This window comes from Budorcas taxicolor, chromosome 5 (assembly GCF_023091745.1).
Source record: "Budorcas taxicolor isolate Tak-1 chromosome 5, Takin1.1, whole genome shotgun sequence".
Taxonomy (NCBI): domain Eukaryota; kingdom Metazoa; phylum Chordata; class Mammalia; order Artiodactyla; family Bovidae; genus Budorcas; species Budorcas taxicolor.
The window spans coordinates 106,673,207-106,688,089 of record NC_068914.1 but is presented as its reverse complement, the minus strand read 5'-3'; the positions used below and the strand labels follow the sequence as shown (position 1 = coordinate 106,688,089).

Here is a 14,883-nt window from a genome sequence, read left to right as displayed (position 1 = left end):
CCTATGGGCTACAACTACTGAGGCTATGCTCTAGATCCTGGGAGCCACGACTACTGAGCCCATGTGCCGCAATTACTGAAGCCTGTATGCCTAGAGCCCATGCTCTGCAACAAGAGAAGCCACAGCAATGAGAAGCCTGCACACTGCAACTAGAGAGTAGCCCCCACTCAACACAGCTAGAGAAAAAGCCCATGCAGCAGTGAAGACCAGACACAGCCAAAATTTTTTAAAAATAAATCTTTTTTTTAATTTACAAGTGGAAATCAGAAGATCAAGCAGTTTCCATCTATACATACAGATACAGGTAGATAGATATGTATATATATTCTCACAACCAGATGGATGGATGTTATAAGAGAACACTTTCTGAAGAAGGCTTTGCATTTACTGTTTAAATTTATAAAGTTGAGGGTCATCAAAAACTTAGATAAGTGAATTGGAGGCAAAAAAAAAAAAAAATTCCAAAAAAGACTTATGAAACACATATATAGGGACAGTAGTTGAAATAAGCACCCAAAATTATCTTGCCCAGAAGTGACAATTAAAATATTGAATAGGAACAGAGATAAGAATGATGAGGGTGAAGAGCCTTAGAGGTGTGTCTGATGAGCCTGGGTTTATAAAATTTAAAACTTGGTACTTTCATGTTCCAGCTAAAAAAGGCAAGATGAAAACAGAGGTAGAGAGTTCATCTAGCAGCTATGTATGGGGATAAAGAGAGATGGAAATATATGGTAGAAGGTTGCTATGAGACATGAGTGTCTCTGACACCATGAACCAGAGCAAACACTACAGCATGGGAGGGAGATGAGGAAGAGAGATGAGGAAGTCAAAGAAGGACTGGATCCAACACGAAAGGAAGACCAGAATAACAGCAGAGACAGGAAATGGCAAAAAAAAAAAAAAAAAGTGGCACTAGGATCTTATTGAGAAGGTGGAGATTTAAAAAATTTAGGTTTTTTAAACACTATAAATTTCAGGAGGCTGAATACATTTTTTTAACCCTAGCTCTGACTTTTCCCCCCATGATTTCTCAAGAACAGGAATATAGGAACATAAAAAGCAGAATAAGTAAATGATAAATAAAAGCAAGAACTTTACAAACTTGATACCATAGAGCTCAAAAGGTTTTACAAATCATAAATTAAATATAATGCTTAAAAATTAAAGAACTTGGGCTTCCCTGGTGGCTCAGTGGTAAAGAATCCACCTACCAATGCAGGAGATGAGGGTTTAATCCTTGATCCTGGAAGATCCCACATGCTGTGGAGCAACTAAGCCCATGTGCCACAACTACTGAGCCTGTGCTCTAGAGTCCAAGAGCTGCAACCACTTTATTCCCCATGCCCTAGAAACCATGCTCTAAGAAAAGAAGAGAAGCCACTGCAATGAGAAGCCCACGCACCCCAACTAGAGAGTAGCCTCCACTTGCCAAAACTAGAGAAAAGTCCGACGAGTGACAAAGACCCAACACAGCCAAAAATAAATATTAATAAACAAATGCATTTCTAAAAAAACCAAAGAATTTCAATTATATGAACTTAAAAGCATAGGGTAGTAAACCATTAATAAACAATCATTATGACAAGGAATTACAGTTACATTCAAAATGCTCCTGGATGGTAAAGGAAGAAGCTTTCTGTAGCAATGGGAAAACAGAAATCTATTTCCATAACCCAAGTATAAGATAATACAGTTATGCAAAATCCACTTTAACAATGAACAAAAGCATACCTTTAATGTTCCATCAGCTGAACAACTGGCCAAAACCTGATCATCTGGTGAAAATCTGCAGTGACTGACTGAATTTGTATGGCCAAACATGGTATTTCGACATTCTTCTTGATTCAGATCCCAGAGCTATTTGAGAAAGATAAAAAGATAACTGAAAAATTACCACTGAATGGGTAAAAATTAGAAATCATGTAAAGTTCTTCCTTCCCTCCCAATTAAGCTTTTCCAGTTATAGGAATATCTTCAATTCAGTTTGACCAAGGTGTCAAACATAAAGGTAAGCATGGGATTAACAAGTAATGAGGCGGCCCTTAGATCAGCACCTAAATCTAAAGGATGTGAAGACTTACTTAGGCTTTCATCTGAGCACTAAACTAGCCAATGCTTATTTTTAACAAAGCAGTTTGAATTTTTTTTTATTCAGCTCTATAATAAGTGATATGTAAAATAAATTACATTTTATTTGTAATTTTTTGAGATGCTAAGTTATCCAACTCTATAAACGGTCATTGCTAAGATTTCCCGATACAAACCTTGAGTCTACTAACTAGGCTAAAATCTATTAACACTCTAAACAATGGTTCAAAAATACCAAGACTGTAAAGATAGATATAGATTCATCTGACAGCAAACGTAATGGATCAGAACAGCAAGTTAAATAACCCTTCCTGGAAGCAGTCAACCAAATCCAGAATGTGGGACATTCCACAGGAAAACTGACTCAATTTCTCTAACAAATCAGTGGCATAAAAAAAGAGGTAGCAGGAAGAAGAACGTTTATAGAATCAAAGTGTCTTAACAGACCTATCAACCAAATGCCACTTGAAGTCTGGATTCTGACTGGAGTAGGTTGCCATCTCCTTCTCCAGAACCTACGTCTCTTACATCTCCAGCACTGGAAGGCAGATTCTTTACCACTAGCACCACCTTGGGAAGCCCAAATCTATGGTAGAAAGATGTTTTGAGACTAACAAGAAAAAATGAATATGGACCAAGTATACTATGAAATTGTTTATTATGCTAGGTATGATAATGACATGCTATTTATGTTTTATACCTGAGAGATACATGCCAAAGTATACATCCCATCATTCTGAGTGAAATGATGGGATTTACTATAAAATGCTTAGTCAAAAAAAAAAAAAGGGAGGTGGTAGGAGGAAAAAAAAGGGAGGTGGTAGGGGAATAAAATATGATTGGCAAAATGCTGATAATTGTTGGAGCTAGCAATGGACACCATGGGGTTCATGATTATTCTTTCTCCTTTGGGGTATGTTTGAAAAGTATAAAAAATGTAAACAAAAGGTAACAGTCATTTCTGGTGATTTACGCTATCTAGGTTAAACAAAGAAGGAGATATTCTTTATCTCCCAAAATTAATTTTGGTAAAAATCCTTTGGGAATCATCAGTAAATGAGGTTAAGTCCTGATCTTTATGTCCATCTCCATTTTGGGCTCCTTTAATCCCAGTCTTGATAAACCCAAATCTGCAGATAACACAAGTTACATGGGGGCAACTTCAGATTTACATCTTTTCATTGACTTCTCTCAGTTCAAAAAGCACAAGAAGTAAGTTCTGACAGACCTCACGGAAATGCAGGTGGGAATGACAGGTTTTAAAGTAAAACTTGTCCTTAATTAAAATGGTTGACCAACCAATAACCACTTCCCACATCTTAGAGAATTTTGTCTATTACTTAAAAAAAGGAAATACGAACTTCCTTATCCTACAAAATGTTAACAGGAAACGTCAAAAGTTATTCACAGATATTTGTTGTATATCTATCCCAAACAATTTTTCATCTTGAGAAGCATTAATTTTAATTAAGTCAGAGAAAGACAAATACTGTATGATATCACTTATATGTGTAAAAAATACAACAAACTAGTGAATATAACAAAAAAGAAACAGACTACAGATACAGAGAACAAGCTAGTGGTTACCAGTGGGGAGAAGGAAGGGAAGGCAAGATAGTGGCAGGGGATTAAGAGGTACAAACTATCACGTATAAAATAAGCTACAAGGATCTATTGTATAACACAGTTTTCTCTATAGGAAAACTACGGGCCCTTACTCTGTGATTATGAGCTGTAGTAACCATGCACACCTGGAGCTAAGGATACCCATATTTCCTGCCATACAGATAGAATATGCCTGAATCAACACAAAGGGAAACAGGATCCAGAGATGGAAGAGGAGTTTAAGAGCCTGAGAATGTAGGTTAGGCATCTGGAATCAGCTATGCCTGAAGACAGGCTCTTTCCAAACTTTCCAGTTTCAAGACCCAGTAATATCTTTTTTGCTGTTGTTGCTTGAGCTAACATGAAAGTTTCTATCCCTATAACCAAAAGATCCTTGATTAACACAATATATGAAAAGCAAAAATCAAAGCAGATGTTCTGATGTATCTATCAAATTTATCTACATGATTCTCATTCACACTTACTTTAAGGAAGTAGTCATTTGAACCAGTGGCTAAGAGAAGGTGACTACTGTTGTTGGTGAAGTGGCAGCAATTGACTTGCTCTGAGTGCTCATCATAGATACGCACTAGTTCCCCAGTCATTGAATTCCAAATCTGAAGAGAATAGAGGGAATAAAGTTTCAGTTCAGTTCAGTCACTCAGTCGTGTCCTACTCTTTGTGACCCCATGAATTACAGCACACCAGGCCTCCCTGTCCATCACCAACTCCCGGAGCCTACCCAAACTCATGTTCATCAAGTTGGTGATGCCATCCAGCCATCTCATCCTCTGTCGTCCCCTTCTCCTCCTGCCCCCAATCCCTCCCAGTATCAGGGTCTTTTCCAATAAGTCAACTCTTTGCATGAGGTGGCCAAGGTATTGGAGTTTCAGCTTCAGCATCAATCCTTCCAATGAACACCCAGGACTGGTCTCCTTTAGGATGGACTGATTGGATCTCCTTGCAGTCCAAGGGACTCTCAAGAGTCCTCTCCAACACCACAGTTCAAAAGCATCAATTCTTCAGCGCTCAGGTTTCTTCACAGTCCAACTCTCACATCCATACATGACCACTGGAAAAACCATAGCCTTGACTAGACGGACCTTTGTTGGCAAAGTAATGTCTCTGCTTTTTAATATGCTGTCTAGGTTGGTCATAACTTTCTTTCCCAGGAGTAAGTGTCTTTTAATTTCCTGGCTGCAGTCACCATCTGCAGTGATTTTGGAGCCCAAAAATTAAAGTCTGACACTGTTTCCACTGTTTCCCCATCTATTTGCCATGGTCTTAGTTTTCTGAATGTTGAGCTTTAAGCCAACTTTTCCACTCTCCTCTTTCACTTTCATCAAGAGGCTTTTTAGTTCCTCTTCACTTTTTGCCATAAGGGTTGTGTCGTCTGCATATCTGAGGTTATTGATATTTCTCCCGGCAATCTTGATTCCAGCTTGTGCCTCTTCCAGCCCAGCGTTTCTCATGATGTAATCCGCATAGAAGTTAAATAAGCAGGGTGACAATATACAGCTTTGACGTACTCCTTTTCCTATCTGGAAGCAGTCTGTTGTTCCATGTCCAGTTCTAACTGTTGCTTCCTGAGTTGCATACAGGTTTCTCAAGAGGCAGGTCAGGTGGTCCGTTATTCTCATCTCTTTCAGAATTTTCCACAGTTTATAGTGATAATTGAAGGTAAAAATCAATAGGTTTTCTTTTCTCTATTTACTTTGTAGACTAGTAACCTGACTGTTAGTATGTTTATTCATCTAGTTTTGCACTGAATACAAGACAGTTCATAAAGATAAAAAATCTGGGTTGCATTTCACAGATTATATATTTTACAACAGGAATCAACTCAGACAATAATTTTGTGCAACAACACTTCCGATCACAATACACTCAGAGATTTCAACTGATATTTAACTCATAGACTTAAGAATAAATGGCAGGCAAATTCATTAATTTGAAATGGTTTTTCCCAGCTGCCTGATAAATATCATGGGCTGATCAACCTAGGCATTTTTGCTGGTGCTTATAAATAAAAAATTTTAGACAGCATTAATTTATAATGGATAAAAACTGGTTGGCCTCAAGTGAGTAGATCAACAGGCAAGAGTCCTTTAACCCAACTTATTCTAGTCCCTCAGTAACAGAAAAAGAAAATCAATTTTATGGTGGTTACAACTCTAGAGGAAAATCGTTCCATACCTTCACTTTTTTATCCACTGAGCAGGTTGCTATAAATCTGTCATCTGCAGAGAATGCACAGCAAAGCACTTCATCCTCATGAGCCTTGATTTCTAGAAGTTTCTCTCCTGTTTCAGCTTTGAATACCTACACGTACAACAATAGATCTTTTTACTATAACTTCTTACCCATGGGTCATCATTCAATAAAAAGTATTTCTTTGAAAGATCTTAAACACTATTATTTTGCAAGAGAAGTGAACCTTGGCAGTATCAATCCAAAAAAAGTCAAAATTTGTCAGAATTTGTATGCCTTTACATAAAAAAGAAAATTGTCTCTTGTTAAATGTTTATAACATCAATAAAAAGAACTGACAGGAGAGCTTCAGTTCTTGAAAACAGCATAGCAAATTCTTAACAATCAAAGAAAACAAATTATTCAATATGCTTCTGTGGCTCAAAAGCCAAATTAATACGCATGGTAATCAAGTACACATATAGAAGTAAGGCTTACAATCACAGTCTTGCAATATTAATTTTTAAAAAAAATACTATTTGGCTGCACCAGGTCTTACTTGCAGCATGTAGGATCTTTTTTAGTTGTAGCACATGAACTCTTAGTTGCATGGAATCTAGTTGCACGTGGAATCTAGTTCCCCAACCAGGGATCGAACCTGGGCCCCCTGAGCTGGGAATGTGGAGTCTTAGCCACTAGACCACCAGGGAAGTCCTTTGTAATCTTAAATTTAAGTGTTTTAAACTAATTTTTGTTTCCTTCAAAATCAAAAGGTTCAATACTAATTTAAAGAAAAGCACTCCATCATGCTGTCTGAAAACAAATGAGAAATTAAAGAAAGCACCTTCAAGCACCTTAGGAAATAGTCTAGTCCAATTCCTATTTACAGTCAGAAATTTTCCCAAGCCTGTGATAAAACAGGTATTTGATTTAATCAGCATTTTTTAATCAGAGCCCTGTTCACTGCACTGTGACATCCTTCTGGCCTTTAACCAAGTGATCATTTCCTCATTACCATTAGCTGGCACATGGGTGACAGTAACTGAATGCTAAGGTAAAAGGCACTTCTACAACACTTGGCAAGTTTAGAATTATGAAGACACACCATCATATCTTTTAAATCTATAGAGAAACCTTTCATAAGATATTTAAGAGATCTGAATGTTCCTCTGCTCCTAATGTATAATTTTCTTGAGTTTCAGAATTGAAGTATACTCTAATATGTACACAGGAATTCCCTGGCAGTCTAATGGTTAGGACTCGGCACTTCCACTGCCAGGGTCCAGGCTCAATTCTTGGTTGGGGAACCAAGATCCCACAAGCCATGTGGCACGGCCAAAAAAGAAAAAAAAAAAAAAGAAATACACCCAGTATTAGGTACATGACTCAATTTTTCTCAAGAGAGAGGTTTACCTGTAAAGTTTTATCAGCTCCACAAGAAGCTATTCTTTGACCATCTTCAGAAAAGCAAGCATGGTAAACAGCATCTGTATGGGGGCGGACAACCAAGCGGGAGAGGTTCTTCATGTTTTTTTTGTTTCTAAATATAAGGGAAAATTGAACAGAAACCAAATAAATAAAAGTAATCATTTTCTTTCCACAATAAACTCTTTTAACACAGTTATGCTCCAAAAAATACAAAACTCTTACATTACCAACATGTAAATGACAGCAGAAATCACCTGAAGTAAAAAAGCATAACAGAAAGCAGCATTTTAAGATAAGTTACCCTATATCAAGCAACCTATCATGTATTATAAATAATCAGTTAACCAAATACATGTCATTTTTTATTTTCCTCTGATACATTAATAACAACATGTGCAGAGAAAACATTATGAAAGGAAAAACCTCAAAAAAACTCCATCTTTTTTAAAAGGAGTTATACCAAAATGAAGCTCATTCCCTAACTAAAATATGACATTACACCCACCATTATGATGTGCACTTTAAAACTGCTCTTCTCTAATTATTACAATATAGATGGAAAAAAGTCATTTTCTTTGCATCTTAATCTACTAAATACTACTCCACTACTATATATATTATATTACTTTAGGGCTAAAGGATAAAGGAATATAATGCACATACTTAAAAGGGGAAAGTATTAGAACAGTGTCTGAATTACACACACACACTCCCCAGTCACAGTAAGTATGTTAAATGGTATCATCTTAAGAGTCAAAGGTTAGGAGTCAGACAAACCTAAAAGGCCACCCTAGTTCTACTACTTATTGGATGTGTTACACAAATAACGTAAGCTAGTAAGTTTCCTTTTCCTCATATGCAAATGTAAGTAACGATACCTATTCTAAGCAAGTGTCAGACACAAAATAGACCAAAGGAAAAAAGGGAACACAAAGGTAAATCAGACTTAAATCTTGCCTGCTGCTGCTGCTGCTGCGAAGTCACTTCATTCGTGTCTGACTGACTCTGTGGGACCCCATAGATGGCAGCCCACTAGGCTCCCCAGTCCCTGGGATTCTCCAGGCAAGAACACTGGAGTGGGTTGCCATTCCCTTCTCCAATGCATGAAAGTGAAAAGTGAAAGTGAAGTCGCTCAGTCGTGTCCGACTCTTAGCTACCCCATGGACTGCAGCCTACCAGGCTCCTCCGTCCATGGGATTTTCCAGGCAAGAGTACTAGAGTGGGGTGCCATTGCCTTCTCCTAAATCTTGCCTAGGAAGTATTAAACTTCACTAGAAGTGATAAAAAAACAAGCTACAAGAACTAGAGTGATGAGAATCCAGAGGATAAACAGGTAAGTTACCAGCAAAGTTTAGAGAGTAAGATTAAGAAACTACTTTCCACTATCTACTCAATTTCTCAAAATTCGGAAACTGACCAGTCACAATGATCCACATATAGCCAGAAAGTATTAAATAACAAATGAATCTATGAATAAATGATTTCTTTGAAAGCTGAAACTCAGTTAAATTAAGTTTATATGAACCTAAACTTTCTACAGAAAGAACAGAAAATCTTTCTAGTACTGAAAAATAAAGCTTCTTTGAACATGACCTGGTCAAACCCATTTAAGGCTTACCCGGTGGCTCAGTAGTAAAGAACCCACCTGCCAATACCTGAGCTCTATACCTGACCCAGGAAGATCCCACATACTGTGGAGCAACTACGCCTGTGCAACACAATTACTGAGTCTAAGCTCTAGAGCCCTAGGGCCACAACTAAAGCCTGTGCACCCTGGAGCCCGTGCTCTGCAACAAGAAGCTACCACAATGAGAAGCCCGTACATTGCAACTAGAGAAAAGCCACGCAGCAACAAAGACCCAGCACAGCCAAAAATAATTAATTTATTAATTTAAAAAATACAGCTATAAAGGGAACTCCCTGGCAGTCCAGTGGTTGGGACTCCATGCTTCCACTGTAGGGGGCACAGATTCCACCCTTGGTCAGGGAAATGGGATCTCACAAGCCACAGAGCCAGAAAAAAAGAAAAAACAATGATATAGGTATGAATGACTAAGCATCAGAGGGTTGAAATACAACTGATGAAATGAGAAAAAAAAGAAAAAATAATAACAAAATCAACAATTCAAAAGAGAACAAGAACTAAATCTATGTCCATCTGATTATGAGACCAAGTATTACAATTCTATTTTAGTCACTAAGACACCAATTCAACTGTATATATTATACCAATTACATAAACCAGGCAAAATATGAAATGCTATTTATTCTTAATAACAACTACTAATATTCATGGAGTACTTTCTAAGATCTAAGTACTATTCTAAGCAACCAACAATTTTATGTTTTACATATACACACACATTCATTTAATCCTCACAATAATCCTATGAAACAGTACCACTAGGCAAGAGAAGCTGAGTAACTCTCTTCCAATAATACACAACTGAAAAACAGCATGAGCTAGGAGTCAAGCCCAGGCAACCTAGAGCCAGAGCCCGCCAAGCTCCTCTGTCCATGGAGTTCCCCAAGCAAGAATACTGGTGTGGGTACTCTCTGCCATAAACTATAGCAGGATCCTCTATGACCCACATCCCAGAATATTGGAAATAAAAGCAAAAATAAACAAATGGGACATAATTAAAATTAAAAGCTTCTGCACAACAAAGGAAACTATAAGCAAGGTGAAAAGACAGCCTTCAGAATGGGAGGAAATAATAGCAAACGAAGCAATGGACAAAGAATTAAAATGTGTATCTCAATATATCTCAAAAATATACAAGCAACTCCTGCAGCTCAATTCCAGAAAAATAAAAGACCCAATCAAAAAGTGGGCCAAAGAACTAAACAGACATTTCTCCAAAGACGACATACAGATGGCTAACAAACACATGAAAAGATGCTCAACATCCACTCATTATCAGAGAAATGCAAATCAAAACCACAATGAGGTACCATTTCACACCAGTCAGAATGGCAGCGATCCAAAAGTCTATAAGCAATAAATGCTGGAGAGGGTGTGGAGAAAAGGGAAACCTCTTACACTGTTGGTGGGAATGCAAACTAGTACAGCCACTATGGAGAACAGTGTGGAGATTCCTTAAAAAACTGGAAATAAAACTGCCTTATAACCCAGCAATCCCACTGCTGGGCATACACACCAAGGAAACCAGAATCGAAAGAGACACGTGTACCCCAATGTTCATCACAGCACTGTTTATAATAGCCAGGACACGGAAGCAACCTAGATGTCCATCAGCAGATGAATGGATAAGAAAGCTGTAGTACATATACACAATGGAATATTACTCAGCCATTAAAAAGAATACATTTGAATCAATTCTAATGAGGTGGATGAAACTGGAGCCTGTTATACAGAGTGAAGTAAGCCAGAAAGAAAAACACCAGTACAGTATACTAACACATATATATGGAATTTAGAAAGAAGGAAGGATAACCCTGTATGTGAGACAGCAAAAGAGACACAGATGTATAGAACAGTCTTTTGGACTCTGTGGGAGAGGGCGAGGGTGGGATGATATGGGAGAATGGCATAGAAACATGTAAAATATCATATGTGAAATGAATCGCCAGTCCAGGTTTGATGCATGACATAGGGTGCTCGGAGCTGGTGCACTGGGATGACCCAGAGGGATGGGATGGGGAGGGAGGTACGAGGGGGGTTCAGGATGGGGAACACATGTACCCTCATGGCAGATTCAAGTCAATGTATGGCAAGACCAATACAATATTGTAAAGTAAAATAAATTAATCAATTTTAAAAAAACACAAAAATCAGATCACTACAATTGTGGAAAATAAGACTGTCATTCTGTATAAAAACAAAAAAAAAAAAGAATACTGGTGTGGGTAGCCATTCCCTTCTCCAGGGGATCTTCCTGACCCAGCGATCAACCCTGGGTCTCCTGCTTTGCAGATGGATTCTTTACCAGCTGAGCTACCAGGGAAGCCCAATAAGGGCTATATGCCAGGCAAAGTACTCATCAGTTTATATCCAATATCTCATTTGAATCGTCACAAAAATAGAACTTATTTTAAAGGTTTGTTATCACTACTTGATGTATGAAAAAGGAAAGTAACCTGTAACTTGTTCAAAAATCACAAAACTCTTAAGGTTCCAGAACTGAGTCACAAACCCATGTTTGTAGCTTCAAAAACAATGCTCTTTGCTACTACATTGTAATTACAGTAAGTAAAGCATTTATACCAATATTTAGGATGACTTGTCAAAAGTCAACTTATAGGCAAGCATCTGTTTCAACGGACTCTTTGAAAACATATGGTTACTTTTCTAAAACTTTTCAATAAGAAAGAATGCTTATTTAAAGTTCGAGCCCTTTCTAGGAAGTAGTTAAATCTTCCTGGAGTGAATGTATTGGCTACCTGACAAATAATGACATAGTCAGCACTCTGCTCCCTCTGGTTTCTCTCCTAACCTACTTACACCCACTCCAGGTAAAGCATTCCGTTATCGACCTCCTGCTTGGCCTGCAGCTTAGCTTGCCGATAAACCTCTGAAGTTTCCAGTTCACAGAGGCCCAGTTGCACAATATTAGGAAATGGCTGTCGTCCAAGAAGATGCCCATTTAAAGATAAAAACTCCTGGAAATTCTCACAGTCTGTACCATCCTATGAACAAAATAGAATTGCTTAGAAACATAACCAGAGCCAAGATCAGATATTTTTCTGTTTCTGTGATCTTGTCACTTTAAAGGCTTAAATATTCTCTATATGAGCTAAAATTAAATAGCCAACCATTAGGCAACAAATACACAGTGATCCTCTTCAGACTTTTAAACACAGGGTAAAAAAAATCTCATTATCAAAGTACTGCTCTAACACATTCTTTTTCCTAGAAAAAAAGAAGAAAATCACTGAACAGTTTACTTCCCAGCTTTCAAATCTCAATCCTATCCACACTCCCAGTAGGAGAGTAGGCAAAATAATCAGACTAATCCAGATTAACATGAGGAAATTATTGCTCTTCACCTCTTCTATTTTGCTCATCCCCAATATTAAATCTAGAATTAAATGTATGTCCTTTAAGGACTTATTTTTAATATTAATATATACCTTTTCATCCAATATATGCCTGTATTCCACAAATTCATGAATCAGATGAGCAGGGCCTACAAGTTCTGTTTTTGCTTTAATCCAATCCAGGGAAAACATTAAAGCACACAGTTCCTTTAAAAATAAAAGTAAGATCAGGAGCACTGTTAAAGAGACCAAAGCATTTTAAATCTACCATCACTACCCTAACACTACTGAGAGAAACTTAGCAGATATCTAGAATTTAAGGACAAAACGGAACATATCATTAATAATTCCAAAGAAACAGAAAATGAACCTCACAGCTTAACTCAAATTTCAGTTGGACTATTAAGACTTAAATATAAAACAAACTTCAAAAACCACCAGAAGATACAGATATTTACTATTTTTGTAACCCTGGGGTGAAGGAAATTTTCATACACATGACACCAAAACAAAATATCAGAAAGAAAAACCGTGATGCATTTAACTACATATAAGCTCAAATCTTCAGTACATTAAAAATCAATATAAATAAAATTTAAGACAAAAAACAGGAAAAGAATTTATTTACAAATGTATGGTAGATGAGAACTTATTATCTTTTCTTATAAAAATTATAACAAGAAAAAGACAAACACTCTAATAGAAAAATAGGTAAAGGCAATGGATGAGAGCCAACTCACAAAATAAAAAATACAAATGGTCATGAATTTCACCAATAATCAAAGGGAAACAACAAAGATTTACAATTTATTATTATCAGATTTTTAAAGACTATTCAATCCTTGATTGGAGAACTAGATCCTCCCACATGCCACAACTAAGACATTCCCATGCTGCAACTAAGACCCAGTACAGCCAAATAAATAAATAATTTTTTAAGCATATAAAAAATGTTAGCTCATATCAGTCTATATTAACTGGCATAAAAAGATAACCATAAAATACAATTAAGTAGAAAAAATAAAATATAAGACTATATTCCTATCAAGATCCCATTCTGGTTTTAAACAACAGGTGTGTGTATCTGAGCAGCAAAATGATCTAGTAAACCACACACAAAAGCATTAGCAATGGTTGTGATCTTCATTTAATTTTTTCTTCTGTTTTCCAAAGAAAAAAAGGTTAAAAAAAATCCTATGACACTATCACACATATCAAATGTTTTTAAAAGGTGCATTGACCCAGTAATTTCATTTCAGGGCATTTCCAAAGGAAATAATACAGGTGTGAAGACAAACAAGAATTTCATTATATCATCATAAAGGGGGAAAAAACTGAAAACAACCTAAACGTTCAACAACTACAGTTTGGCTAAGTAAGTTAGAGCACAGATATTTACTGGAATACCATCATTCCAATGTTGATTATTAAACAAACCATTTTGCTAGGTGGAAAAAAATAGGCTACAATACACTGTATTCATAATCAAGAGACAATATACCTTAGCATAGAAAAATTATTCAAAGTACATATGTTTTCTAAAATGTTAACATTTTGAATATGACTTCAAATACCATCTATGTGCTGATGATTCCCAAATTTTATCTTTATAACCTAACTTTCCCCAGAGGTTCAGGTTGGTATACCCAACTATATGCTCAATATTTTCAGTCAGATATCTTAATATGTACACCAGACTTAATATATTCCAAATGAGTTCCTAATCTTCCCATCATCCCAGGAAAAATACTTATTTGACCCACAGCTATTCCCATCTCAGCTCACGGCAACTCCAATCTTTCCACTGCACAAGCCTGAAGTTACCTTTGACTCCTCTTTCTCTTATGATACACATCAAATTCTCAGCAAATCACGATGATCCCAACACCAAAATCATCACTTCCTTTCTCCATGTAGGCTTTTTCCTTCTTGAGCGCCTACTATCCCTTGACATGGGAGAAATCTATCTGTCCTGTATCAGTATCTCCCCAGCATGTAAGTTCAATGAGAGCAGGGACTTCGTGCCCATGGTATGTTGTTCATAACGAAGAATAATACCAGTACACAACAGGCACTCCATAAACATTTACTGAATGAATATACTTTCCCAGCCTCCATTTCCTCTCAAAACTTAAAAACAAATCTATATCACCCACAAAGATAGTTACTGGTATGAAGAGAGTTAATTTTTAGGGGGTTCACTTACTACAGTTACTAAGGTAACTGCAGATAAAAACAGTTAACAAAAACTACATTACTTACATAGGGTATAACCCTATATTTACTAGTAAAATTCTCAACATGAGACAAAAAAAGGTCAGACCGAAGAAAATAACGTTTCTTAATGAGTCATCTTACTTTGTGCATATTAGCACTGGCCATGTGATAGGCCAGAAAATTGTACCAATACATGCAATCCTCCTGATCTGGTGTAAGAGAATGTAACTGGTGATGTCTCTGGAACTGAGTGACCATCTTCTTGTGGAGATCCTGAAACTCAAATGAAACATGTCAGAAGACAGAAGCAATTTCACAACCCAAGCATCACAGAAACCCCATCTTCCAAAG

General features: G+C 36.9%; 1 protein-coding gene across 1 annotated transcript in view; it reads right to left on the bottom strand.

Moving 5' to 3' along the window:
* APAF1 (apoptotic peptidase activating factor 1) overlaps positions 1–14,883 on the bottom strand; it is a 75,545-nt gene that overhangs the window by 39,443 nt on the left and 21,219 nt on the right. The window contains exons 9-15 of the mRNA XM_052640474.1: positions 14,674–14,805; positions 12,409–12,522; positions 11,780–11,964; positions 7,300–7,426; positions 5,893–6,018; positions 4,182–4,313; positions 1,735–1,860 (exon numbers count right to left, since the gene is read on the bottom strand). Coding sequence (XP_052496434.1) covers positions 1,735–1,860; positions 4,182–4,313; positions 5,893–6,018; positions 7,300–7,426; positions 11,780–11,964; positions 12,409–12,522; positions 14,674–14,805 — 942 coding nt within the window. The remainder of the gene's footprint in view (positions 1–1,734; positions 1,861–4,181; positions 4,314–5,892; positions 6,019–7,299; positions 7,427–11,779; positions 11,965–12,408; positions 12,523–14,673; positions 14,806–14,883) is intronic.